At 41.0% G+C, this 28,000-nt stretch overlaps 1 protein-coding gene across 1 annotated transcript in view; it reads right to left on the bottom strand.

The window, feature by feature from the left end:
• The window catches only part of myo1d (myosin 1D), a 113,452-nt gene extending 87,201 nt beyond the window's left edge, over nucleotides 1-26,251 (bottom strand). Inside the window, exons 1-7 of the mRNA XM_030754862.1 lie at nucleotides 25,785-26,251; nucleotides 6,531-6,739; nucleotides 5,871-5,964; nucleotides 3,222-3,387; nucleotides 2,905-2,958; nucleotides 1,048-1,143; nucleotides 246-362 (exon numbers count right to left, since the gene is read on the bottom strand). Coding sequence (XP_030610722.1) covers nucleotides 246-362; nucleotides 1,048-1,143; nucleotides 2,905-2,958; nucleotides 3,222-3,387; nucleotides 5,871-5,964; nucleotides 6,531-6,739; nucleotides 25,785-25,879 — 831 coding nt within the window. The 5' untranslated portion in view covers nucleotides 25,880-26,251. The remainder of the gene's footprint in view (nucleotides 1-245; nucleotides 363-1,047; nucleotides 1,144-2,904; nucleotides 2,959-3,221; nucleotides 3,388-5,870; nucleotides 5,965-6,530; nucleotides 6,740-25,784) is intronic.
• Nucleotides 26,252-28,000: the final 1,749 nt, after the last annotated feature.

Here is a 28,000-nt window from a genome sequence, read left to right as displayed (position 1 = left end):
AGGATAAGAGGAAGAGAATGGATGGATGGATTGAAACAATCCCCCACCAACCCCAGAGGCCCCATGTCCTTGTCCCAAAGTGTCAGAGCAGTTTTGGTGGCAGGGTTGGGAACCACACATTATTTAAACAGGTGGCTTTAGTGTTGTGGCCGGGTGTATCATTCTTCTCTTTGGTCTCAAGCATGAATAATAAGAGTTGCTACATTGGGACACAGCTGGCATAACAAACAGGCAGACCGGATTACCAGATGCAGGATGGTGGCCAGGATCTTATAAACAGTCTGAATCTCGTCCCCTGTGAAGCCGATCACTTTCATGGCATCAGACACAGCTTTGAAATCGGCGCCATCATTGATGCAAGACTGGAGAGAAAGAAGAGACGCTGGAGGTGAATCAAAACAAATAACTGGAAGGAAACAGGAAATAATCAGCACATCTATCCCTCTAAATGTTGCAGTGACACATAGATGTTGGTGTACAATGTTTTTGTTTAGTCTCATTTTTTTCTTCCAATTAATCCAGTCAGGATATCACTTGTTAATTAAATATCAAACGTGCGCTGAGCTGAGATGTTTTGCTATAGAAATAGGAGTCACTGAGGCGCATAGCATGCAAACCGCCACCTCAGCTGTTCGGTGTTGTTTTGTTCCATGACGTCAGGCAACTTGTTGCTGTCAAGTGGTTTTGTTCCTTCTCTTTTGTTCCTACTCATTAAGCTCATGCAAAGATGGCAACATGCAGCAGAAGTCTAAATTAAAACATATCTCAAGAGACCACAGTAAATGTAACGCACAGTGGCTCTGAATTATTAATCAGTGATTTTTTTTTTTCCATGGTTTGTTTCAAAAAGCTTGTAAACTGTGGTGAGGGAAAAACACATCTGCAAGTCATGTGCTTGACTGTCTTCATCCCAGTGCAAACAAAATGCCTGTCATGCTTCCATGCTTTCCAAGTCCTATAAACACATTTTAATGGTTTCATTTAGAAGAACAAAAGCACAACAAAGTTCATATGTAAATTACAATCTATGTCAATTGCCCAGACTACCTTAAGCTGGCCTCCAACTTTGATGTAGTTGTACGCTGTTGGGTCCTTCTGAATGTGAAGCGAGCGTAAAAGTGAATCTGGAGCTCCTCTGAGCAGCTAGTGAAGGATCAAAGAGAAAAAGGCAGACTTTGTTACTTTTCAAGGTATTGGTTGAAACCTTTGACATGTTTACTCACATATACCACGTGTGCTGCAGCCCGAGCTATTAGCATGCTAATCTTTTATGAATTTAAAGCATTTAGAAAAAAAACCTTCCATGATCTTACACTCTTTATCAGATTTTATTGAGTGGAACTCTTCCTGAGCTTTGAGACGTATCCAAAATTAGACCCTAACTGGAAACATATTAGTATACTCTCTGTGCTTAGCAAGCTTTTTGAGATGATATGATGCCTTAGTGTACATGATGGATCAATGGTTAGTAGATATAGAAGACAAGAAATTACTGCAGCTTTTGATGTCACTGACCAAAGTATTTTAAACTCAGATGTTATGGTTTTTCAGACACAGCTCTTAAGTTATCGTTCTGGGAGATTTTTTATTGGCAGCTTTTCTGGGAGTAAAAATATCTTGTGGTGTTCCACAAAGGAGTGGTTTAGGTGCAGTTTTATCAGTATGCTGTTAATACTGCTGACATGTTCATGTATAGGCTGATGATCCAACTTTATTTTGTGCATCACCAAAAATAGAAGAACTAAAAGAGATTTTACATTTTTCATACCTAATATTACCAAATGAGTCGCCAAAACTAAATGCAAAGTATTCAGAAGTAGGAACGTTCTGGTTAATGCAGCAGCGGTGAACCTGCATTTAGAGATGGGATCATTTGAAGAGGTTTGCAAAATTAAATTATTGGGTGTTAAATTTAATAATTCTTTAACTTGGTGGTCTGATCACATGAATTATATCGTCTCCAAGATGGCGAAGGGCATTACGGTCTCAAGGAAATGCTCAGCACGTTCCCACCTTTGTGCTGACTGATGTTGTCCCCTCACTTGTTCTGTCACATTTGAGCATTAATTTGGTCATGTGCTGCTGAAAAACAGCACGCTCCTACCGTCCTAATATGTGTGAGATGCTTACTGCTGATGATAAATTAAAAGCATGTCTTTTGTTATTTATGCACACAGAAATCTATGCCACATTTATTTTGTGATAAACTTATAAGTACCAGCTTCATCATATAACACAGCAGACTTCTGGGGACTTGGATTTACCTCATCCTCAAACTAATTTTTGTTCTATTTCCTTTCTGTGTTTATTGTTAGTGTAATGTTAATGCTGCTGTGAAATGTGTTGGTGTTTTTTTTTTAATATGGGTCCCAGGAAGACTCGCTGTGGTTTGTGTTCCAGCTTTTGGGAATCCTAATAAATAAACTCAACATCCAAACCAACTCCACTTACCATCCTCCTACACAGAGGAACAAAAGGTCTGTGGATGAGTCAGAAATGCTGCAAGGATTCAGAATGCTGCTGCTGAGCTCGGTACTTTGCATACTAAAAAAAGAGACCCTCTGGAACTTACCTAAAAATAAACAAACTGTTTTCCCGTTTTCATCCAGATTTGTCTGCAAAATGTTCTGCCCATCTTTGAGGTCCAACTAACCTTTTCGCAGAGCTGACTGTTTTCATCAGTGTTCACTAGCTTGCAGTCTTCACTGCATGCACACAGCAGTGTTTATTGTTGCACTACTGCATTCACGTGACACATGAATACATACAATACCATCATGTGAATACATATGTGCATGCATGAGAAGCAACAACAGGGACCAAAGGTCTAAAACTCCACAGGGAATCTTTAACAAACAAAGCCAATGATTACATGCAGGTGCGCACACCTGCGCACGCATTTACCTGGTAGAATGAGTGAAAGCTCCTCTCACCTTCCTGCTGGAAAATTACCCTGGACTGTTTGGAAAATAACAAAAAAAAGGTGTCACATAAGATTTAAAGCCACTTCAATAAAATAAAAAAATAAAAAGGTTTGTACTATGAATGCATGACTCTGCTGTATAACAGCAAATATTTAACAGTAACTGGTACAGGATAGGTTAGGATGTCACTCTGGAATTCCATCTAAACCCACAGAAGGCAAGTTCTTCAAGATGCTTCATACAACAAATACTTTGGCAAACTTCCAACTATTAATCAGTGAACAATGGGATGCGTACCTTCTCCAGCAGGTAGTTGTTAATATGGCCTCCGATGGGATCTCCCTTGAAGTCAAAATTGATGTCCATGTATTTGCCAAAGCGGCTGGAGTTGTCATTCCGATTGGTCTTGGCATTCCCGAAAGCCTCCAACACACAGTTTGATTTCAGCAGCATGTTTTTCACTCTGTGGGATGACATCATGATATCAAAGGTCAAGTGGCTGATTACAGTGAAACTAATATGTATGTTAGTGTGTGTGTGTCAGAGGTGGCAAAAATACAGACATTCCTCACTTAAGTAGAAGTACAGGTAATATTCTAGTAAAAGTACTGATTCAACTTATTTAGTGAAGTAAAAGTGAAAAAGGCTCTGAAATGTATCCATAGAATAAAAGTAAAATGTAGCTCATTGGAGGACAAGCTATCGGAGCCTCATATTATACTAATAAAAATATTAATACAAGCGAATACACACTTCACGTCAACCTAAAATCTCATTCAAATGAATTCACACAGCTGTAACATCTTATGTAGAAAACAATCAGATATAAACAAAGGGATTAAGGGCTGTACACTGTAGATAGGCGACTACCTCCACAGCTAAACGGAAAAATGAATATAGTCAGGGGTTAAAGTGGGATTTGGCAGGTGGGAAAATGTGAAGCTCGGTATTAGTGATGGTGCAGCTTTGGGAAAAGAATTTCTATTGTGAGCTCCACTATATTTTCTTTGTGTACAGGCTGTGATTGGTTACATGAGCCATCAGATTTCCATCCATCCATTCACTTCTGCTTATCCTGTTCAGGGTCGTGGGGGGGCTCCAGGCTGAAGCCTATCCCAACACAGAGAGACAGACAACATCCACACTCACATTCACACCTATGGGCAATTTAGAGTTTCCAATTAACCTAACCCCAGTAGTGCATGTCTTTGGACTGTGGGAGGAAACCGGAGTACCCGGAGGAAACGCACGCAGACACGGGGAGAACACGCAAACTCCACAGAGAGAGAGGGAGGGGCCTGGGCCAAGGTGGAATCGAACCCAGGCCTTCAAGATGGTATTCTAACTGTGAGGCAGCAGTGCTAACCACCGTGCTGATTTCCAACCCTATAAAACTGAAATAATAATAATATAATATAATCTCACACTGACCATGAACACCCCAGCTGCTCCGTACAGTCACCACAGCACTGCAAACTAACCTCTCCAGCCTGCATGAAACCGCTGAGCGTTTTCATGCAAACTTTGAATAAAGTTTATAGAATGCTTCAGTTTGTTCTGCAGGAAGTTTCACAATATGAAAAAAAAAACGACTTCAGCATCAGGTATAGATCCAAGATCTGATTAACAAACTAAACTTAATGAGGACATTATGTAAGCTTTAATTGAACTCCCTGAGCAGTCCTTCTCTTTAAATCTAACCTGAGCTTCCTCTCCTGTCCTCTTTCTTCCATCTTTCTCCATCTCTGAGTGAACGCCTCTCTCACTCTGAGAAATACAGCAGCTGAACCTGTAGCTCGCAGACACACTGTGGTCCAAACTGCACACCTAAAGTTTGTGCGTTTGCCGATTTTTGTTGAGCTGTCAGAAACGTTGCATTTGAAATCACTGCCATTTTAAAGCATTACTTCCTTTATACTTGCTCCTCTACTGTAGTGCAAGCTAGATGCTGGAATAGTGTGCACACAACTTAAGGACATCTGCACCAGAAACACCACACTGGAGCATTCAGGCCCACTGTAACCCCTGAGTATAACACTATAAATGATGCATAAATCCTGTTTCTGATTCTTTCACCTTGTCATATGAGATAAGGACACACCAACAGGACTGTCTTGTGGTTTACTGTTCCCTCCATCTAGGTTCAAATCGGTTTCATGCCTGGAGAGTGTGCAGTAACATGAAATAACTCCCTTCAAATGCATTAAGCCTAAAATTAAAAGTCTGTTGTGAACATTAAAAGGTTTTTGTCTAAAAACAAAAATCTATGATTTGTTATTTTCTATATTTAAAATATAAACACAGATTTTTATGGGCATTTCATAAATATCTGTGCATAATGTGTTCAGTGTACGCACGTTTGCAGATATCATCTGTTGCTCAGTGTTCAAACGTTTTATCAGCACTCTGCAGTCACCTTGAAGCCTTTCCAGCCATTTCCTTTGACCTACATTTGATGGATTTTACATCAAAGCTGCTCTTTCTTCTCATTATCGCAATGATTTTAAGAGACTGAAATAAAATCACACTGTAATGTGATGAAACAACTTCTGTATGTACAGGAACTGCTCACACCTACACAATTATCAGCGGCTTTGCCTGAGCCAGCTGAGCTGTAACTATATCTCACTGTGATCTAAAAGCCTCTGATTCATTTATAGCTACAAAACCTGCAAGAAGATCTGCAGCAGTCGTCACTGCACTGCCTGACACGAAGAATAAAGTTTTATTTTCTCAGAAATCTGGAATATTTGTTTACAATTCCAGAAAGCTGTGACTCCATTCACACCTATTAATATATGTGTACCAAATATAATCAAAATATATGTAAAGTATGCCACAAACTTTGCAGTGAACTTTCTCTGAAGCGGACAAACAAAACAACTCCTTTTTTGGTAATGTTCATCACGTGTTTATGTCCTAACAGCGTCCAAAACAGCTGCTCACCTTTCAACTTCAGCCCTCTGATTAGGATTGGTAATAGCAGCAATGTACTGCATTATATACTTGCTGGCTTCTGTTTTTCCTGCTCCACTTTCCCCTGAAACAAGCACATAAACAAAAAAAAAAGAAAAATTTTTTTAAATAACCATAAATCATGCTGGTGTCTATAATTTTGTGGTGGCTTGCATGCTCTGCAAATTTAACCAACAGAATTCAAGCGGTTTAAAAAGCTGAATATTTTTAACAGATACATGTTTAAATGTTCAAACTGCTGACCAAGACCCATAAACAATCCCCGAATTTCAGATCCATGTTATGCACAAAAATTTTTCATTGCAACATAATTATTTTATTCTTTTACTGACAACATTAGCTCAAAATACACGCCTGCTCTGGCAGGATCTCAGGATCCGAGGGTCTCATTTCCCCTCTCTGACCACCGAGTGGTGCTTCATCCTCTCTGCAGTCAGGCTGCTCGTGACCACATGAAACACTTATTTTAGAAAAACTTAACGGTGGCTTGCTTTTCATCACTTTCAGCTGAACTGAGGACAGAAAGCATCTAAGCCATCAGAAGAGAACGTGGAAGGTACAGAGTACAAAACCTTTGAGGATGTAATTGTGCGTTTTGTGTGGCCCCTGCAGGGGAGCGTCCCGTGATACCTGAGATAACAATACACGTGTCTTTGTTCCGCCGCTTCATGGCTTTGTAAGCAGCGTCAGCGATGGCAAACAGGTGGGGCGGCCTCTCGTAGAGCTCGCGGCCCTTGTACTGTTCTATGATGTCCCGGCCGTATATGTTCGTGGCACGATAAGGGTTCACAGACACCACCACCTCCCCGATGTAGGTGTAGATTCTCCCCTTCTCAAACCTAAAGAGAAAGAAAAGTGGGGGTTTTGTACAGTATCATGATAATCAAAGTAAGGAAAGAACACACAACCATGCAAAGACTGATGTCATAAGATTAATAAAGTTTTTTTTTTTTCAGTAAAAGAATTTGTTCAAAATGTATTTTCCTGCAAAAATTACCCCATATAACTGGATAAACTATAATCTCACAGCAGTAAGATCTGATTACACCTGTGCTTCATCACTGCTGTACACCTGTGCTTTATCTCTAGCTAAACATTAGCCAGCAGGAAAAAAACTGTTTATATGATGCTGAAATATAAAGAAGCTGTGCCACCGACTCGAGGCGTCCCATCTGTCCAAAGTTTACTCTTGCATGTTACAATATCATGTTCCAGGTGCCAAGTGTTAGATCCTGCTTTGACTGATGCATCTGCTGTTAGGGAGGTTTATATCAATAAGGAAGCTGGATAATAATAACTGAGGACTTATGGAGAAGGGTTGCGTTTAAATACGTGTTCTGTAAACTTTATTTTTGTATAGCATGTTTTTCTATTTTTCCTAAATGACTTTCTACATGTTTGCAATAAACTGAACCTTTTTTATATGTGACAGCATCAGTTTTTGTGGGAATTCTACTGCATGTGATGATATTTTAGACAAAAAGGTGCTTCAAAATGTGTCAAGAATTTGTGTTTCGCCCTTTCCTGTTTCAACATGACAATGTCCCAGTGTACAAGAGAAGGCACCCCCCCCCACCCCCCCCCAGAGGATCCCTCATCACCCTCCCACACCCTTTGGATGAACCACTGACCTAACTCACTGATGCCTTTGTGGCTGGATGGATATATAAAATTAGCTGTCAAACATATAAATCAAACTTGTTGAAGTTCCTGTACCTCTGGCTACCTTTCTGTGCCCTTTTCTTTCACCTACACAATCTCTCTCTCACTCCCCTGGCTTCCTCGCTCTGCCTGAGGCCGCCTGCCTGACTTCCTTCCTCTCCAGAGTGGACTGGGATGCCAGTTTCTCTCCTCAGAAGAATGGTTCCTTTCTTCACAGCTGCCAAAACTTTGCTGCTGCATTCGCAAACAACCCTAAAAGTATATGATGACTGCTGAGTCAGACGATGAAAAGGTTAAGCAGTTGTTATGGGTGAAACAGCTGCTTGGTGTCCATAACACTCATTTTGTTCATCACCAGATTTAAAAGGAGATGAGCCTGGGCCCTTTCAATCATTTTATCTGCTCCAAAATGGCCTCTGTGTGACATTTGGGTTCAAGCTAATCATAAAACATCCTTTTAATGCAAAAAATCTGCTCCTTTTTTTTTTTTTTTTTAAAGAAGGAAACGTTTCCATCAGATTAGATTTATCTTCCATCACAATGTCCTGCAGAAACATAAACCAAATACTGGTTTATGGTCATATCTCTAGACTCAATGACAAAACACAAGCACTGAATATTCTAAGAACGTTAAACATAAACACACACGTTCACATTAGCATGACCAAAGCAAGGTTAGATAAAGAAAATATTAAGATCAAATTCTCCTCTAAAGAGCAGCTGACTTTGGATGCTGCATCCAAGCAAAATCAAAGTTCAATCAATCAATATGAAGCCTTAAGCGCAGACATTTCAGCCTCTAGAGTACATCGCCAATAATGATGGCATAAATTACAGTAAATTAGACAGTAAATCTAATTAAAGAAAACTGAAGGAGAGCTGCTCCGTGCCCCTAATGAATCCAAAAATATTCAAAAATCGGTGTCAAATATTGCCCATCAATATGTTCTAAAGTATTTACCCTTTACGTTTCAATTACGCTAAGAGCACAAAAGAAAAGCTGACGTTTAAACATCAAAAAAAATATTAAAACAACCATGAGTCACATGTGCGTGCACACTGAATGGTCAGGTTCACAATAATGTCTCCAAGTAGCTAAGCTAACATGCGGGCTACTCCTCCCCTGGTGCTACAGTAAAAGACCTATTGTGCCCTCCCCGTCCTCAGTCAGGAGGCTGCTGTGTGCCTGCTCCATTGTTCAGATGTCAATTGGAGGTCTTGTCTGAAACGGGCCCTCCATCTCCCCCTGCATGGGTCGGCACAGCGAGCTGCCCACTTAACTCACATGTGCAGTAGTTTCTGCTGGACAATACTTTACAAGACGGGAGGGGTGTGTCGGAGAGCCCGGCCGGGTACACCCAGATGGGAGGCGACAGGGTCTCCCACCATAAAGAGGAGATGTGCAGGTATTTCATACACTGTATTAGACTTTATGAACTATGCTGGTGGAGCAGAGAGTCTGTTGTTTTCCACAGCAGACGGTGTAATAAAGGAGGAAGAGGTCACAATGACACCACCCTTTGCTTTCTGATCTCCTGTTTTGTTTGGAGCCAGAAGTGACCTCATTTGAACCAGAAGGTGGAGTGTCATCACTGTGGTTAGCAAGCTGCTTTCACACACTATCTGGGTGGGTTGTGGGGTGGGGTGGTGGTTAGGTATAGAAACCAAGATTGGTTTTGTACCAGGATGGAAACACATTTATTCCTGCTGTAAATGTGGATATTTTACCAGGATGTCTGCGGCAGCTCGCTTTATACAACAAGCCTCAAACGTCCACTCAGGTAACAGTTTTTAATTCTGCATTAAAAGTGAAAATAAGGAAAAATGAGGTCGTCGCTCATTTTTCACCTCATTATTTGAATTGCTGGTTTGGGACTAAAACTGATGAAATTTCACAGTATTTAATTTCCTGGTTTTGTCAAAAAAAAAAAAAAAAAAAAAATGACCCCAGTATCAGGTTACTGAATCTGGAATTACTACACTGATCATATTTCCAGAAAATGTGTCACTTTATGCAGACTCAGAGGGTGTCCAAAATCCTGACTGATACTGTATACACACACACACACACACACACACACACACACACACACACACACACACACACACACACACACACACACACACCATCAGTCAAATGACATCACAGCAATAAACCTCATGAGATGACCTCATTACAAACAAGGTGGCAGGTAAAGCTCGGCAACATCTCAATCTTTTCAATATGATTTCAAGATATATGATTAGACATTATGTATATCAAGGTCATTTGTTATAATATATACTTAAGACATGAAGTATTCCTTCAGTAAACCTGTCAGTGTTTGCAGCTCTCTGCTCATTACACCATCTGACTCACTCTGCAGCTCCAGCTCGCGCTCAGTAAGGAGAGAGAGACGGTGCGGTAATGATGCATAATAATAATCTGAGGTTTGAAGTTATAGTAGACAACAGAAAACAATGCTTATTATTTTTGAGGGAACAACAAGCTGATAAATACATCTTTCTCTTTAAAGCCGCCCAACTCTGTTGGCAGGAAAGATGATTGATTTTAGGAGATTTTTGCATTTTAACACAAACCTTCCACTCTAAGCTAATCAGAGCACCTGAGCTGTATAACACAAATGAGGTAACCAACTGCAGCACTCAACAAAGTGTGTTTCTGTCAGTCTGGTGGAGTGTAACCACTTCGCTTCCTTGTCAGAAAGAACAAGTAAGTAATTTTCATCACTTTTCCAAGCACAAGAGACGGGTAGTTAAAATGTAACTGAGTTTTTGCAAATGTGTAACAGACTTCCTGTTTAGTTTAAACCATGACTGGAAGCAGAATCTTGATTTGAGCAAACACCACAGAGAAATGCATAACACCACTGGCACTGTGGTTTTCATGTTCCTGCCCAATAGCAAAACATTACTCACTACACAAACAAAGAGTAATCACATCATTCAACATCCTCATGATTCACTGTGAAGTTGCAAAGCGAGAACTGACACAGAAGGAGGGCTTATTCAGCAAAAGGCCCACGGGAGATCTGTTTTCCCCACCTGGGTTTATAAATAGCATCTACTGGTCATGTTTATTTCTACAGTACCTCTGAGGAGAGGAGAGGAGAGGAGAGGAGAGGAGAGGAGAGTCAGTTGGAGCGTGTCAGCTGACATAAAGGGTTGGCTGATCCATCTGTTCCACTCTCATTTAGGAGGATTTAAATGACACACAGGACTGAGATTAGAGAACCTTATGGGCCATAATAGCCTCCCAGAAATACTATTTATAGGTGCACTGAAGCCTGTCAGGTCATCTGCCTGTTTTTCAAAACAGTGACTCATATTTTAGATAAAAATTTAAATAGAGGATTAAAGAGACACTTTGATAGCCCATAAATCTGCAGGTGTAATAATGTGACTTCCTTTCCATCCTCTCCCATTTCCTCCCATCATCTTTCTGTCTGTCCAGCTGTGAAAGGAAGTGTGTCTAAACTGGTCTGACCTGCAGTCGTGTGATCTCCTTCCAAATGGACCCCTCCTTCCACGAAACAGGAGCGAATCAGGCAGAAAAAAAAGAGAAAGAGGAGGTGGAGAAGGGCCGAAGAGAAAAAGGGAGTAGGATGATCATACCAGCAATGCGAAATTGTGAGTTCTCTGATGATTATTGCATGGCCTGATTTTACACTGAACTGTTAGTCTGATTACTGTGGCCACAATAATCAGTGACACGTATTATATCAATGTGATCATGTGATGATAAAATGTTTCTTATAAGCCACCGTCTGCACCGCACCTCAGCACCAGCACTAAAAAACAGCCAGTGTTGAAGATTAACATCAATGTTTCCTCTGTAGGTTAAATAAAACATATGCACCCATAAATCTTCATAAATTTATATTTAACATAATATTGCCTATCAGTTTTATCCCGATGATACCCCAGTATACAGTACATGGCACTAAAACTTGACACGGACTCCTTTGTAACTTTCTGAACTCGTATTTGTTTGGTTGATAAAATGATGAAAATGAAGCAAAGATTTTAGTATTTATCAGTATTTAATCCCTCTTTATTTCACACAGTGCCACTCATCAATATTCCATCTGAGCTTGGTCAAAGTGCTGTTATAGTGAAGCTAGAGTACAAGTATGTGAAGCTTGATGGGCCCGCGTTGAACATCTACGATGTGAATGTGAACATTATAGGACGCTGCCCCACGGTGACAGTACACAATTACAACATGTAGGCAATGGTCTACAAATGAAGACGGGGCTTTCTCATTAGCCTCATTAGGTCAAACAGGCCTGCAGGTACAAATCTGCTTCTTCCACATTCCACCTTGACCCACTGAGACATGAGCAGATACACACACAAATTTACCCATAAACACAAAAGTTGACGAATGTTTTTCACTCCATCATGAAATTCTGTTGCCCCTGTAAATACCAGGACACACACACACACACAGATCTACAGTCCCACTGTCCTACTGCGCGCACACACACACACACACACACACACACACACACACACACACACACACACACACACACACACAGATCTACAGTCCCACTGTCCTACTGCGCACACACCCTCAGATGTGAATTACAGAGCAAAGCTGAGCACAACCGCTGTCTCCAGTCTTGTTTGGGTGGGTCTTTTTTATGGTTAACTTGGGGAGGAGTGCAAGCAAATTATAACATTTTCTCACCAACAGGCACTCCCCATCTTCCCAGAACAGGAAAGAAACTGAGGAAAGAATTCTGGAGGTAAATGTGACTCAAATAATGATGTAAAAAAGTCCCCTCGCCATCTCACCCTGAGGCAGCTCACAATGATGCTCAGTTCTGTTCAGTTGAAGCAGGTAAAAATGTGTGAGGCTTAAATACACTTGCAATGAAGAAGTCAGAAGTCTGTGCCCTACATCAGGCTGGGCTGAGTTAGTCTGTGCTGTCATCATGGTGTGACTCTCAGGGTCACTGTACAGAGATAATCTGTGCCTGTTCCACTTTTATCTCAGAGTTCATTACCATCACTGCTCGTGCTTACAGTCATAGCAGCAGGCTGTCAGGCTGCTAAGACTGGGAACATCTCATATTGGCACTTGCTGCTTATTTTTTAGCTTTTCTGCATCTGCCAGAAAAATTAGACCTGAAGCACTTAGTGCTCATTATTGAACTCCAATGACTGCATATTCGTTTCCCAGCAAATATGATAAATGTGCCAAACATTTAATGCTGCCAGATTTTTAATCATTTACGATGATAGCACAGCACATCTGTATGCTCTGGACTTTTGGTCGAAGAAAGGAAGTCTTCTGAATATGTAAAATATCTGTTTTTAGTCACATTTCTGGAGGAATTTAATGATTCGTTCACTCGCTTTCACTGTTCAAACACAGCAGGTAAACTAAGGGAGAATGAGACACTTGAATGGAGTCCACTTAAGTAGCTACAACTTTAGGCAGTTAGGCCTTTGGATGGAATAAGAGATGACTGAATGAATAAGAGGTATCATTTCTCAGCAGGCTTATGGCCCCTATAAAGGAAACAAAGTCTACTTGCTCCATTATAAACTCTATGTCTATGACCTATGATCATCTGCAGTTGTAATTCTGTTGTTTAATTTGGAAAATATTGTGGGCCTAGATTTGTCATACTATTTCCCACATTTACACTTGTCCAGGACATCCAAGTGTATCGATGGGCACCCAAATATATTTAGTGTCTCATTTTGAAATTTGGTATTTTTCTTAAAGCCTTCTGTGAGAACAGCAACATCCCCCACTGATTTACTAATGGACAATTTTCCTCACTCTTGTTTTACAAGATGCACCAATACCAACAAGCTAAATATGGTTCAAATGCTTCATCACAGAACATCCCGATCAGAGGTCAGACATAATCCAACTCCCGTGTGCCAGACTGCAGCTGGTGACGGTACTCATTACGCTGCTTTGGAGATCTTCTGCAACCTTCAGCATCACTTTAACCAGAACCTGCAGCAGGTGGACAGCTGATCATGTGCCGAGGCTGCAGAGCAAAATGAAGACTGCCGCCAACATCTGCAGGATGGGCGAGTTCATCCGGAGGATGAGAGACTTTACAGAGAGCAGCTGCTCAGTTGTATGTGTCAAAGTACTTGGCAAATAAAATATTTGCAGAGGATTTAACTATTAAATAACTCAATTAGAAATCCCCGTCCCCTCCCCCACCACAAATAAAATCTTAATCTGTTGGAAACACTGGATGTGATGTCATGTCTAACTGTCCAGCTCTCAAGGACAGTCATTGTTTCTTAGTGCCTAACAGAGACCGGCTACTGTAAGAAAGTTGGTCTCACAAATGTCAGTGCAGTTTTTATTCTGCTACCCACCAGAAATGTGCTCAAAGTGTTGCTCCACTCCACTTTTCTCTCCTCGGCTCCATTCTTTTATGTACTGTCACAGAGGTTTTCTTCACGGTCTGCAGCCATCAGACATCTGGGCTGTGCATTAGGGGATTTTCCGCTGCTTCGTAAAGCCTGCTTAGTGCTAAACAGCAGCTCCCAGACTATCTTTAGGAGACACAGCCCATCAACACATAACCCATCCACCCTCCCACAGGCCCACATCAAATGGGTTCCAAGCTACCAGCACAGTTTCCTCCAACAATAGGCTTTCATAAAGGACTTTTCACTTTCTTCAATCCCCAGCAGCCAAAAAAATTAATAAAAAATCCAAAATCGTTCACAGTGTGAAAAAAATACAAGAAATTATGCTGCATCTTATCACAGTTCCACCATCAGCAGAAACAAAAGACTGACTATGGTATGAACACAGACACTGTCACACTTTTTAATGATGCCACGCTTGTCTGAAAGAGAAGGATATAATGTTACCAGATTAGAATGAGAGACAAAAATGCAGTCAAATAGCAACAAGATAAATCGTGTGCAGGATGTAATAAATCCACATCAGGATGATTGAATCAGGCTGTTGTGTATGTTTAGATAAAGATTCTGCTTTCATTCTATATCACTGAATGAATCGAGGGGAAAAAACATCCCAGTTTCACCCAATATTGCTGTCCAAATTAATGATGAACTTGTAAGCAAGTTAAAAAGTCAATCATCTAACTTTCACTTCTGGTTGTAGCTCTGTGGTTACGAGAAGCAGTGAAAGTGATGACAGATGACGGCAAACACTCTTTAAAGATCTGTGTGCTCTCACAAATCATTCTAGCTCTACTTATACCAACACAATATGTTAACACATTTCCTTTCAAAATGCCGTCAAATACTGCTCAAAAGTGACAAAAGTGTGCAAGCACAATAATGTTGACAGACTTAAAGAATCCTGAATTGTTAAAATTCAAGCAACACCACAGTTGGTGCTTGTATGACACACATCACACTAATATCCCCCAATTGTCTCCTTGATGCAAACACATCAAAGCCTTTGTGTTATTGCATTGATGTAAGCACATGTAAGAGACGCATGCACGCCCCCAATAACAACCTAGGAGAGTTAGTGAGATTTCTGCCTAGTGGCAAGATTTGGGGTTTGTTCCCAACTCCTCAAAATGTCAAATTTTCTTTGTCAAAAATGATACGACACAGAGAATTTTGAATTGTTGTATCATTTGACTATGCTATTTTGACTTCCCTATGCATGGGCACATGTTTGAATGTAATGTTTGCATAGACTTTTTAAACCGCAGGCAGGAAAAACACAGGTATAACTGATATTCTGACATCTGCTTTCCATTTCAATGACCCACTTCCAGGCTCCTGGTATTACACGTGCCAAGTAGCTAACAGGGACCTCAGTGCAGCCGAGCAATTGTTAATGAAATTGGTTTTACCTGATCAGGAGGTCTGATAATTCACACTACAAGAGAGGTAACAATAATTCCATTAAAAATCTTAAACTGATATACGGATACTGTGAGACTGATTTGACCTGCATTCAAGTTGTTCTAAGTAATATAAATAACAGTTTCTGCTGCTCTCACTTCAGACAGGTTAAAACAGCATTTCTATATCCATTTACTATCTCCTGTGATTAAAGACAAAGCAGGAAAAGTTGGCAGCGCTGATAATTATAGACCCATTGCTCTTGCAAGTACACTGTCTAAAACCGTTGAACTAATTCTCTTGCCAAGATTTGAAAAAATAGAGATGTCTACAGACAATCAATTCGGGTTTAAGTCTAAACATGGCACTGATCTGTGCATATATGGTCTAAAGGAAATCCTGAGTAATTATAATAGCAAGAACTCTACGATCTTTCTGTGTTTCTTAGATGCCACAAAGGCCTTTGACCGTGTAAACCACAGAAAACTATTTCTAAAAATGACTCAAGCCGGTGTGCCTAAATATATAGTAAGATGTCTGTCTTATTGGTATGCCAATCAAACCATGCAGGTTAAGTGGGACAACTGTGTGTCTGCACCCTTCTGCGTCAGTAATGGAGTCAGGCAAGGAAGCATACTATCCCCTGTATTGTTCAATTTTTATATGAATGACCTTTCTAAGCAGTTAAATCTGTGTAGAACTGGCTGTATAGTTGGAGGTACAGTTGTAAACCACTTGATGTATGCTGACGATGTAGTAGTTTTTAGTCCAAGTTCAGCTGGTCTTCAGAAGCTGCTTAATGTGTGTTCGGTATACAGTGAACTACATGATATTAAATTCAATCCATCAAAAAGTGTAATTATGATATGTCGCACTAAAGAAGACAAATATAGGGTTTTCCCTGTTTTTAAGTTGTCTGGGATTTTATTGAACATTTCAAATGAAGTAAAATATCTTGGTCATGTGCTGACAGACCGTTTATCAGATGATGAGGACATTTACCGCCAGGTTCGAATGTTATATGCTCAAGCTAATGTTTTATTTCGGAAATTTGGATATTGCTCTGATGAAGTTAAACTGAACATGTTTAGATCATACTGTGCCTCACTGTATACGGCACACTTATGGTGCACTTATAAAAAAGCCAGCCTTCAGAGATTGAAGGTGGCTTATAATGATGCATTAAGACTTTTATTAAAGAAGCCCAGATGGAGCAGTGCCAGTGAACTGTTTGTGTCTGCTAATGTCAGCTCTTTGATGGCTGTTTTAAGGAATCTTATGTATAAATTTATCTGTCGACTAAATGAGTCCTATAATAGAATTATCATACTGTTGACTAACATTAAATACAGTGCAGTAAGATGTACATCTGTATATTGGAAACATTGGTATGACTGCCTCCGAAAAGATTAGGAGTCTTTTTATGGTTTTTTATGTGCCCTTGTTTTTTTGTTTTTTTAAATCATTGATTGTTTTGTGTTTGTTTTTATGTGATGTTGACTATGAGTCTGTAATAAATCTCTCTATCTATCTATCTATCTATCTATCTTAATGCCCTCTTTTCCCAGTGTCAGCTGCCCATTTGCATCCACTATGAAGGTAAATCCCTGGATGAGCTCAACCTAGTTTTGCTTACCAGTTAGAGGAAATAATTATAGCCACACAAGCGGTCTGCACGCATCTTAAGAAATAATCTTGTGTGAGAAGCAGCAATAGGCACACTTGCAGAAAAAGCCTTAAGGCCAAACTGCACCATGTTCCCATGAGGCCAGCATGGATACTTTTAGGGGAAATGGGAGCCATGTGTAAACAGCCTGGCTGCAGATTAGGTGGCTGACCCTCCTTTCTTTGTGGAATGGGCTCACAGCTATCTGCCCCACCCCTTTATTCACACGCAGTATACTATACTCAAGTCACGCTGGCACTGCGGCGGGTACAGTATTTGAGAAGAGGGCTTTGCTCCGAGTTAATATTGAAAATTCAATAAAGGGCTTGAGGGCCTGTGGATGTAGGAGAAATGAAGGGAGTGGCAGCGGTGAGTTTCTGAGGCTGGCTGCTCGCCTGACACAGAACCTGTTTACGCTTTAACACACTGGCCAGCAGCGGCTGATGTAAAAATCACAGCAGGCTTTGGCTCTGAAAATGGATGACTGGATGGATTTGAAGAAACAGAGAGCGAGGAAAAAAAAAAAAACTGAGAAATGATCCAACCCAAAAGAACCAGACATTACTCAATATGCTATTTCAGGAAAGTACTATGATTTCTATCAGGGCTAAAAGGGCAGCATGGAAGAGCACAAAAACAGACAGACGGATAAAAAAATAAGAGCAGGAGGAGACGGAGGAGGCAGGAAAAGCTGGAAGGGAATTAGTTACTATACTGGAGCTGAAACTATTATCTGATTAAAATAAATTGTAGCTTTTTTTCCCCCTTCAATTATTTTGGAAAACTTTCATACGTGAAACTAAAGCAACTGTGTCAGAGATTTCCAGTGGGTCAGGTCAGATGTAAAAGTATATTTAATTTCCATAGTGCTCACACAGCACTTTAAGAACGAGTTCAGACCTTAAAGAAACCCTTTAAATGTGAACTTTTACTTTTATGGCACTTTTCTGACGAGTGATTACTTCAAGAACTAAGTTCCAAACTGCACAGCGTGAAAGAGAAAAATCTCCACTGACAGTACTGACAGTAAATAATCCCACTGTGGGGACTCGTCCACTGAGGAGCTGTGAAGTGATGTGAGGTGCTGGCTGTGAAAGCGAGTAAGCTGTTCCACCCCCGCTGCGGCTCAAGGCACAGCGCCAACAGGTGGACCAGAGAACAATCCAACAGAAGGACGACATCATCACTGCGTAGGACATGCACAATAGAGAACACGTACATGCCTAAAACACATACGCACATGAATAACCATATGACTAACACTCTTGATCAGAGATTGCTGAGCGCTACGTCATGCCAGTGGACTCATCAGCGATTGAGATTCAGACAGCAGATAAGTGTCCTGTGTGAAGGCAGGGGAATGAGGCTACCAGGAATTTTGTCTGGGTATAATGTTGCAGTCGCTCGTTGAATCATCAGCCAAACAGGTTACACGGGCCTAAAAGGCAGCTTAAATTTTAACAATATTGAAACAATAATGGATGTCTTAGTATTTCTGAAAGATCATTTGTGTATATGCATTAAGATGTATGTTTTTGGCAGCTGTTATTATTCCCTCTGTTCATGATGGATGTTAAATCCTCTTTTAATACTATTCCAATGCAAGTAATGAATGTGAGGTGTCAGCTGATCCAAGTTCAGTATTTTTACTATAATTTACCCCTGTGGATCAAAGTGTCTCAGAGCAAAATCATTTTATTATAACCAATACCTTGTAAGCTATCCGCTTGAATTGTTTAACTCAGACTTCAAAAGTGCCAAATTATCATCAGCTGAATTGAACTATATAAGTTATTATACACACACATTTAGGATGAAACTGCATTACAGTGGGTATGAACAGAGGGGAACAATTTGTAGGTTCCTTACTTAACATTCATTGTTATTACTGACACCCATAGATGCTCAGTGAACTGCAGTCAGTTGAGTGTGGTGTACGCTTGTGAGGCAAAACACAAAACTGCACTATTACAGACCCTGAGAAACGAGCATATGCACTGTATATGGATCTACTGAAGAAACACTGACACAACGGCACTAAAATAAAGACCAAAACTTGGTCTTGGAAACGCTAAACTTGTGCTAGCAGTCTGCTGGTGCCCCCGCCCGCCACCTCAGGCAGTCCACAAATGAGACGTCTCTGAGAGTCGTTGAACCTATTTTGGAGGGAAATAAAGCTACACAAGCGCAGCCCCTGTTTATGTAAGGATGGTAATGTGTTTCAGATTACAGGCAGTTGTATGGAAATTCTTGTGGTGAGGCTGGACTTCAATGCTGGATTGCAGGAGAGCAGGCCTATGAGGCATTTCTCAAAGAGCCTTCTATGAATCTGTCAGCTCACTGAAGGCTCCTTTTCTTAGTAAAAAAAAAAAAAAAAACTCTCCCAGCAAGATGGGAATTCTGATGGACTGAAGCAGTATTGGAGTTTACAGAGTTTTCCTTAATGTTGAGCTACTACAGCTTAAGAGAAACAGATGTTAATCACACAACGAGCCTGTCATCTGCCTCAGATCTCGGACCATTAACGCTAAGATTGTAACTGACATCATACTCCATTTCTGCAGAATGTGCCAGGAGCAAATGAGTTGGACGCTATCAGAAGAGCACTATCTCAGCATTCATCTCTAAATATTCCTCTTCCATTGAGTGAAAAACCACTGGGAGGAAAAGAAATGTTAATAAGGGGGTTGGGATTAAATATTCTTACAGTCATCTGCTGCACACCATCACTGGTTTCATCTCTGCTGCAGGGCCAGAGAGCACGTCAGCCAGGACTGTGTGTTGTGCACATGGACTTTGGTTTTATTGCAGGGGAATGAACAAAGGAACAAAGGCAGCAAATAAAGAAGGCTCTAGTTGAGGAAAGACCTTAAGTTCAATATGTTCCAGATGCAAATGCACTGACCTTTAAAAGAAACCTATGAGATATAAACATGTAGTGGGTTTCCACCTGTGCTCTAAGACCTTATCTTATAAGAGTAGGAGACCGTAGGTTTGATCCCTTATTTTATTTTGTAGGAGAAAGACAGAGGGTTGTCTCATTCAGCACCACCCCTCTTCTAAACTACCTGCAGTCAGAGCAGTTAAAACAGGGGGCCATTGTTCCTTTACAGCAACTGAAAATAAATCACCAATTTTATGTTTCAATACGGGAAATGCCACAAATAGAGTGACAACTTTAACCTACAGTGAGTGTCTGCGCTACCCGACAATAAAACTGAACCTCACATGCAGTTTATGCCTGTCTGCACACAAAGAGGCTGTAGGAAACAATGAAATGTGAGGAGCAAAGACAGGGGAAATGCCAGCTTTCCTGCTTTGGCGGCCTGCTCCACATTATTGTAGACTTCCTGTTCAAAGTCCTGTTTAACTCCTCATAGATGGGTTTAAGGGTCAAATCACTCAGAGCGGTCAAACAAACAGAAGCATGCAGACTTTCAGGACAATATTTTGCTTGTGTAGATGTCCTGATATTATCATCACACAAAGACAAAAAGATGTTCCTCTTCTCCAATTTTCATTCATCTGCACAGTCATTAAAAACCTGCTCTGATTTGTTGTTAGCGCCATGATCTGGAATATCATATTTATTAATTTATAAATAAAATCCTCTGTTTATTTGGGAAACACACGGGAGTTCAGAGGAAATTTTTCCTTGGAAAAAAAAATTGCCTCATAAAGACGGTGTGGCAGAAAAACTCCGCCTGGTTGGAGGGATATAAACCAGAGCTATAAGCTCAGAGGATGTCAGACGGAGCACACAGACAGCTCCGATTACTCCCATAACAGCTTTACCTATATTTTTATTTATTTATTCAATTTAAAGGTAGAAAATGACACTCATGGTCATCAAATAAATCTAGACCGGGAGAGAGTACTGAAAGTTATAAAAATAATAATATTGAGCGTATCTACTCAATGCTGATGTGCAAAATTCCCAAGACCCTACAGCTATTTGGCATGAATGTTTCTCCTACCATTTCTCCAAAAAGACTCTGGGCATCTGTGGGGCTCTATTTTGAGACTGGGAGGCTCTAAGGAACAGGCCACACAGTTCAACCTCAAGTCAAACAAAGCAAATGTCAACTTGAACAACCATTTCTGGCCACAGCAAGGGAACATGAGCAATCTTTTCCAAATCATGCCTTACATGCAGCCACCAGGGAATTTGATTACCTTCCCAACATGGCAGGCCTTTAACAACACTAGTAGAAATCCCACATAGAGCCAAGCAAGTGAGTCGGCTGTTAGTCAACCGCAGGCAACTGGAGAGTCGCTAAACGAGGACTGGCTCAGGGCCAAAGCTTTGCTTTCGCCCCACTTCAAATAAAAATATTTGGGGATTTTCACAAGTTTTTGGAGGAGTGAACAGTGTGTGCTTCTCGTGAGAGCACCTGATGAACCACCTGGAAAATGTCGTGTTTGCTCTTCCAGCACCTGTAAACAAGTTCAAATAAATGCATTCAGATAAATGCATCTCGAGTTAAAGTTCAGTGTGTTATAGTGAGTCCCAGAAGTTTCGCTAGGATGCTCAGCTCCCACACACAGTGTAAAATACACCCTTGAGAGATGTGCAAATGGGCTGCTGCACTGCTCACTTTGGATGACTGAAACTGAGACAATTAGTAGCCTAAACACACTCGCACATGTGTTCATGAATGCATGCGCCCTCAGACTACAGGAAAAGGAGCAAAAAGGAAGCACTCCTGGCTGGTCACACCCTCTACAAATAACAATCTGCACACGCCACCTCCGGACCGAGCCGTCTAGCTGGAGGGAAAAAAAACAGACAGAAAATAGGACAGAGTCGGGAAAATGCTGCCTGGTGCTGTCTGGATCCTCACAGGTTCTCTTGCCTGTCTGCCAGAGCTACTGTTCACACCACAGAAGCTGATCTCATTTAAAAAGTACGATAGTAAAAACTCTGTTAAGCAGAACTGCCTCTACAAACATTTACACTTGTACATCTGGCACTCTCTCCTCCCAGACGTCTTTAATTTGTCATAAACAGCAAACTATACACCAAAACAAGAGCGGACTTAACAACAACAGCTCTAAAATGTATGAATTAAACAGAAGAATGGTGCAATTTATTTGAAATTCAAACTTCTTATTGCTGATTTTAAGATATGGCATAACTGCATTCCCTCTAATGCTGATGACTAAAAGTCCTAAATTTCCAAGCATGGGTTTAAGCTTGAAGATTTACAGACTAACAAACACAGAGTAAGGTATGAGGAAATGCTGAGACCTTCAGATACCAGTAACACTTGAAATAACCAGGCTGCATTCCACTTGCTTTAAACAGGTAGAGAGATGGAACAGTTCTCTGCATTATCACAAACCCCACCCTCTGCAGGCGGAAAAGGAATCACAAACATTTTGGTGTGGTCCACATTCCTGAATATCTCACTCTGCTTGGTCATATAAGGGAAATCATGCAGTCGACTGACTGCTGGGAGAAAAAGACCTTGGAAAGTGTAACCTCCAAGTCCTCCAAATATTTACTCTACATGTCACTGCTGGCAGCAGGTCTAATAATAACCAAACAAATGAAGACCTTCATGTGCATATAAGCATTAATGACACTAAAAGACTTACTACACTACAGATTAAACAATGAGGGATACAGCGGCTCTGTTAACACTGTGGGGGTTCATCTTGGTGGGTACGGTTTGGATCCACCTGTTCCTTAAGAAGGAAGGGACGCTGTAAGCCAAAACAAAGCTTTTCTAAGTGATCACCTTGATCCAGTGATAAGATATTTTTCTGCTAATGGAAGCAGCCTCTTCAAGGATGATGAAGCCCCACCATCCACAGGACTCGGGGGTTGGTGAGGATGATATCAAATATATCCTATGGCCTTCATAGTCACCAGATCACAACCCCACAGACCACTCTTCTAAGATTTTGGGCTGATATGATACAGAGAAGCCTCCATCATCATCACCATCAAAACATCAAATAAGAAATATTTTTGGCTGTGTTCCTGTTGCACTTGGAGAATCAGAGTCAAGGAGAATGGATGATGACACTTTATGTTGATTAAATGTTTCACATCTAAAGTGAAAATGTACTTCCATGTTTTTGTGACGTGTTTTCACCTCTGAGAATCAAGTCTTATCTTGACGTCACTTATTCACTATATGGACATGAATATCGGTCTATTTACACATTACACAAGCTTTTATGACATCCCATTCTGAATCCGTAGGGATTAATACGGAGTTGGTCCACACTTTGCAGCTATAACAGATTCTGGAATACGTGGTGGAGAGTTTTGCTCTTTCATCCAGAATAGCATCTGAGAGGTCAGTCATTGATTTTAGACATGAGGTCCTGGCTTGCAAACTCCATTCCAGTTCATCCCAAAGGTGTTGGATGGGGCTGAGGTCAGAGCTCTGTGCAGGCCACTCAAGTTCTTCAACATCAAACTCATCCAACCATGTCCTTACAGGCCTTGCTTTGTGCGCAAGGGTACAATCGTGGTGCAACAGAAAAGGGTCCCCAAACTGCACAGAATTGGCCAAAATGTTTAAAGCAAACTAAAGCATTAAGATTTTCATTCACAGGAACAAAAGCCCAGAAAAACCACCACACAGTATTATCCCTTCTCCAACAAACTTTACAGCTGGCACAGTGCAGTCAGGCAGGTCATGTTCTCCAAACCCAAACTCATCCATCAGACTGCCACACAGAGAAACGTGATTCATCACTCCACAGAACACATTTCCACTACTCCAGAGTCCAGTGGTGCTTTACACCAACTCATCTTACACTTGGCATTGTGCTCGGTGATGTAAGGCTTGCATGTTGCTGCTCAGACATGGAAACTCATGCCATGAAGTTCCAGGCACACAGTTTTGGTGCTGATGTTAATGCCAGCGTGGCGAGACTTTCACGCATTGTGTGCCTCAGAGCTCAGCAACTCTGCTCTGTAACTTTAGGTGGCCTGCCACTTTGTGGCCAAGTTTCTGTAGTTCCTAAATGCTTCCACTTTGCAATAATAGCGCTCACAGTTCATCGTGGAATATCTGGAAAAGAAGAAATTGCCCAAACTGATTTATTGCAACACTGGCACCCTAACAACACCACATGAGACCCAGTCTTTCACAGATGTTTGTAACTGCACGGATAGCGGTTTGATTTTATACACCTGCGGCAACCGGACTGAAAACACCAGAATTCAAAGATTCAGCAGTATGGCCCAATACTTTTGTACATGTAGTGCAGATACTAATAAGGCACACCTGTAACCTAGAGAAAGTCAAAGTAACAAATAAATGTCTTCCCTTACATACCAGGTTTCTGAAACAAAGTTAGTCCAGTTTATCTATCGTTGATTAAATCCCTACCTGGACCACGCACATTTTTTTCCAACATCCATTAAATCTTTATTTAATCAGGAAGTGAAACTCTTGAGAATAAGAATCTCTTTTGGGCAAAGACAGGCAGCATAACTCAAACATGTTTTCGGAGACAACTTTCACTGCTAGTTTGAACTTTGCGACTCAAGCATTAACATTTTTCCAATACATGTCCTTACATTTAGTTTGGACAGTTTTTTATTTATGTGCATTAACTTAAATACATAACTGAAGTAAATTTTTAAGTATTTCTATGTTATGCTACTTTCTAATTCTACTCCACTATATTTTGGATTCAAATATTGTCTTTACTAGTACACTAACATTTATTTTGAAGCTTTAGTTAGCTTTTACTCTTATTCTTATAGAAATCTAACTGTGCTGCATCGCTGCAGATAAAGCTACCCAGCAGTATATAAGCCATTACAATTATCTCCAGCTCCAACATTAATATACACATCAATCAATCAACCAATATTTATGACATAATAATATAATGTGTATGATTTAGCCAAATGAGTATTTTTGCTTCCGGTGCTTTAAGTATACTTTATGCTAAAACGTGTGTTCCTTAAATAGGACTAAGTAAAGGTTCTGACTTCTTGTTTTACCACTTTATAAAATGATTATTAAATGCAAGTTTATTTTCAGGGTCTTGTGCAGCACCACTTTTCATGTAATGCTCCTGTATTAATGCACAGGGATAAACATGCACTTCAAAAAATCATACCCTGCTGTATTGATTTCTGATCAAATATTCTGACTTTCTGTGCCCCCTGCCTGGTTCTTGGTTCCCCACGTGCGACCCTGATAACGCCCCTGTCCCGACCATCCATTGCTGCTAAGTAACACACCAAGAGATCAGCTTGCACTTCCATCACAGATGGCAGAGGTGAGGACAGGAGATGGAGAAACTGAACTCCGAGCATGCCTGACATCATGCTTGTCACGGAGCCACTGACAACACAGCTGATAGAAACCGGTCTGCAGAAGCATTCATTCAAAGGGTGTAGTGGGAGTGTAGGGTGGAGTTTCGCTCAGCATATTTCAAAGTCAATTACCGGTCTGATCAGAATGCGTAAAACGGTGTGAGAACAGCTGAAACCACTAACCACTTCAAACAAACTGCCTATTGTTCCATCCCACGCCATAATTCACAGGTGGGAGTCGCGTATCAAGCACAGGTGCGTTGATGGCAGAGCTTATAGCAAGCTTGGCAAGTTTTCCTCATTGAGTTAGAACGAACTTACTGCACCTGTTGAATGACAACCAGCAAACATTTTGGCCCCGCACTCTCCGGAGCATGAGCGCTTATTAGTCACTCCCGTGGATTTACAAAGGTGAATGACCGCAGCAGGGAGGGCTTACCTGAGCTTTAGGTTAGCCATGAATTCTTCAATCGATACGTTGTCCAAAAGCACAAAGTCTGCTTTTCCAAACTCCAGGCTCTCGTGTTCTGCCATGCTGTTACGTTTTTTTTTTTTTTTAATAAACTGAAACTCCTGAGGGGGAAAAAATGTCAACAAGTTGCTTTGAAGAGCAGGAAAAAGGTGGACATTGGCGGGCTTCCCTGACCGCCTCCTCTAGTTCAATGTGCAGATGTGCAGTCGGTGCGCATTTTTCTCAGTCTAATTTCAGTCATGTTTAATTAAGGTTCACTTCTTTTAAACCGAGCAGCTGCAAACGCTGGAAGTTTTAACCCGCCGGTTCTCTTTTAAAAGTTCCGCTTTTCTTTCAAAAAGAATGAATTATTCCAAAATATCCTCATGCCCGCACAAAGTTTCCCCTTCACACTGAAAAACACCGTCCCGTTACACCGTGCGCCAACTCCGCTCGGCCCGTCCGTTTTCCGGGAGTTTCTCTCCTGCCCCACGGCGCACCATGCACCAATAGGATTGAAGCATCCCTTCCTAAGCCCCGCCCCCACCCTGTGAAGAGGTGTTGGTCAGGCTGCGCTGTTTAAGTTGAAAAGCATTGCAAATATTTCTGTAGACCACCGCTCCACCAGTTTCTGATACATATTTCAGCAATGACGACGCCACCTCTAAGCTGTAAAACACTCCGAGGAAAACCATAATGCTTTGGGCCCAACTTTAATGAGCCCTTCTTTTACCATAAAAGGGAAAACTGGGACTCAGATTTACTCAGTCGAGTCTGAATGAAAAGCAGCTTTAATGTAGACTGAGAGTCATGAAGGGATTAATTATCAGATAAACTGATGAATGAAAGGCACATATTCATTTAGGCTTACCCATGTTGGATGTTAATGTGGCCGCCTGAATGAAGCCTCCAGGCTCACGTTGGTGTTAGCGCGCCACCTTGTGTAAAACAGACACAAATGCATTTTCTTCCTTTTTGTCCTCCTTTTATTCATTTAATTTTAGTGTATTTATTGCACTTTTTATTATATTTCATGTGTGATTTTTTTTTTTTTTTTACCTAATTATCCAGCGTAACCACTTTCCTTTAGTAGATTCAGGTTTTGTCATGATTCAGCTGTGCGCAGGCAGGGCTGGACTCAAAGGAAGAACTCCAGAGATGGGAAATATGCTCAGAATCTAATTTTAATTCTGATGATGCACAAGAATACAAAACCAAATATAGCCGCAAGCAGCAATAATAGGCCCTTGTTGGCTGCCGCCCCGGTGCTGGTGCCAGTTTTAACCCATCTTTGCCAAAATTTCAAGTTTTAGCCCTTTAAATAGCTGCCATGGGTGAAATACAGCAATGGATTTATTGGCTTCCCATGGGAATAAAATGGGACATTTCTTTAATGGCCATGGCAACAGTGTGCAAAATATGACATGGGTGCGGATAGACTTTTTTGATCAGGTTGACATAGAGAGTGGTGGTACCAAATTTCATACTAAATGGTACTTTTTCTGTTACAGAAATGTCAGGATTTCCCATTGGAATAAAATGGGGCATTTCAGGCATTGCCATGGCAATGCCTTTAGGATTACAATATTTTTGTCTCCAGGTTTTTAATCAGAGTGAAATAAATAATGTTTGTACCAAGTTTCATGCATTTCTGAGAAATTAAAGGATTCTTTTTCACTCCTCCAGCTCATCCGGAGGGACCCCAAGGCGTTCCCAGGCCAGCTGAGACATATAATCTCCCCAGCATGTCCTGGGTCTACCACGGGGACTCCTCCTCCCCCCTCCTCACCTTTTCTCATTGGATTCAAATGCCATGTATCCCCAGTTATGGAATCATGACAACAATTGCACAAACAATTTTGCGGCAAGACACAAAAATGGAGGCCAAATTCGGTGCATTGTTACAGCAACAGCATTTAATATTCTATAAAACTTCGGATAGCTTTTGATGACCCACTTGTGTAGATGATGCTGATGTCAGTGGGTTCGTTCACATACAAGGTGTGCAAAAACGCAAACTTTCGTTCACAGGATAACGAATGCAATAGGCTCCTCACTGATCCCTTCAGGAGGCTCGGGCCTAGTAATATGCAGAATATGCTATACTGGTGAAAGGATGTTTAAAATGGCTTTTACACAATCTCAAATCTACTCACATTGCACACAGAACACTCCAGACCCTACCTGCATGCCACAGAATTGCA

This window comes from Archocentrus centrarchus, chromosome 19, assembly GCF_007364275.1.
Source record: "Archocentrus centrarchus isolate MPI-CPG fArcCen1 chromosome 19, fArcCen1, whole genome shotgun sequence".
Classification (NCBI taxonomy): Eukaryota; Metazoa; Chordata; class Actinopteri; order Cichliformes; family Cichlidae; genus Archocentrus; species Archocentrus centrarchus.
The sequence above is the reverse complement of the archived record's forward strand: the minus strand, read 5'-3'. Positions and strand labels throughout refer to the sequence as shown.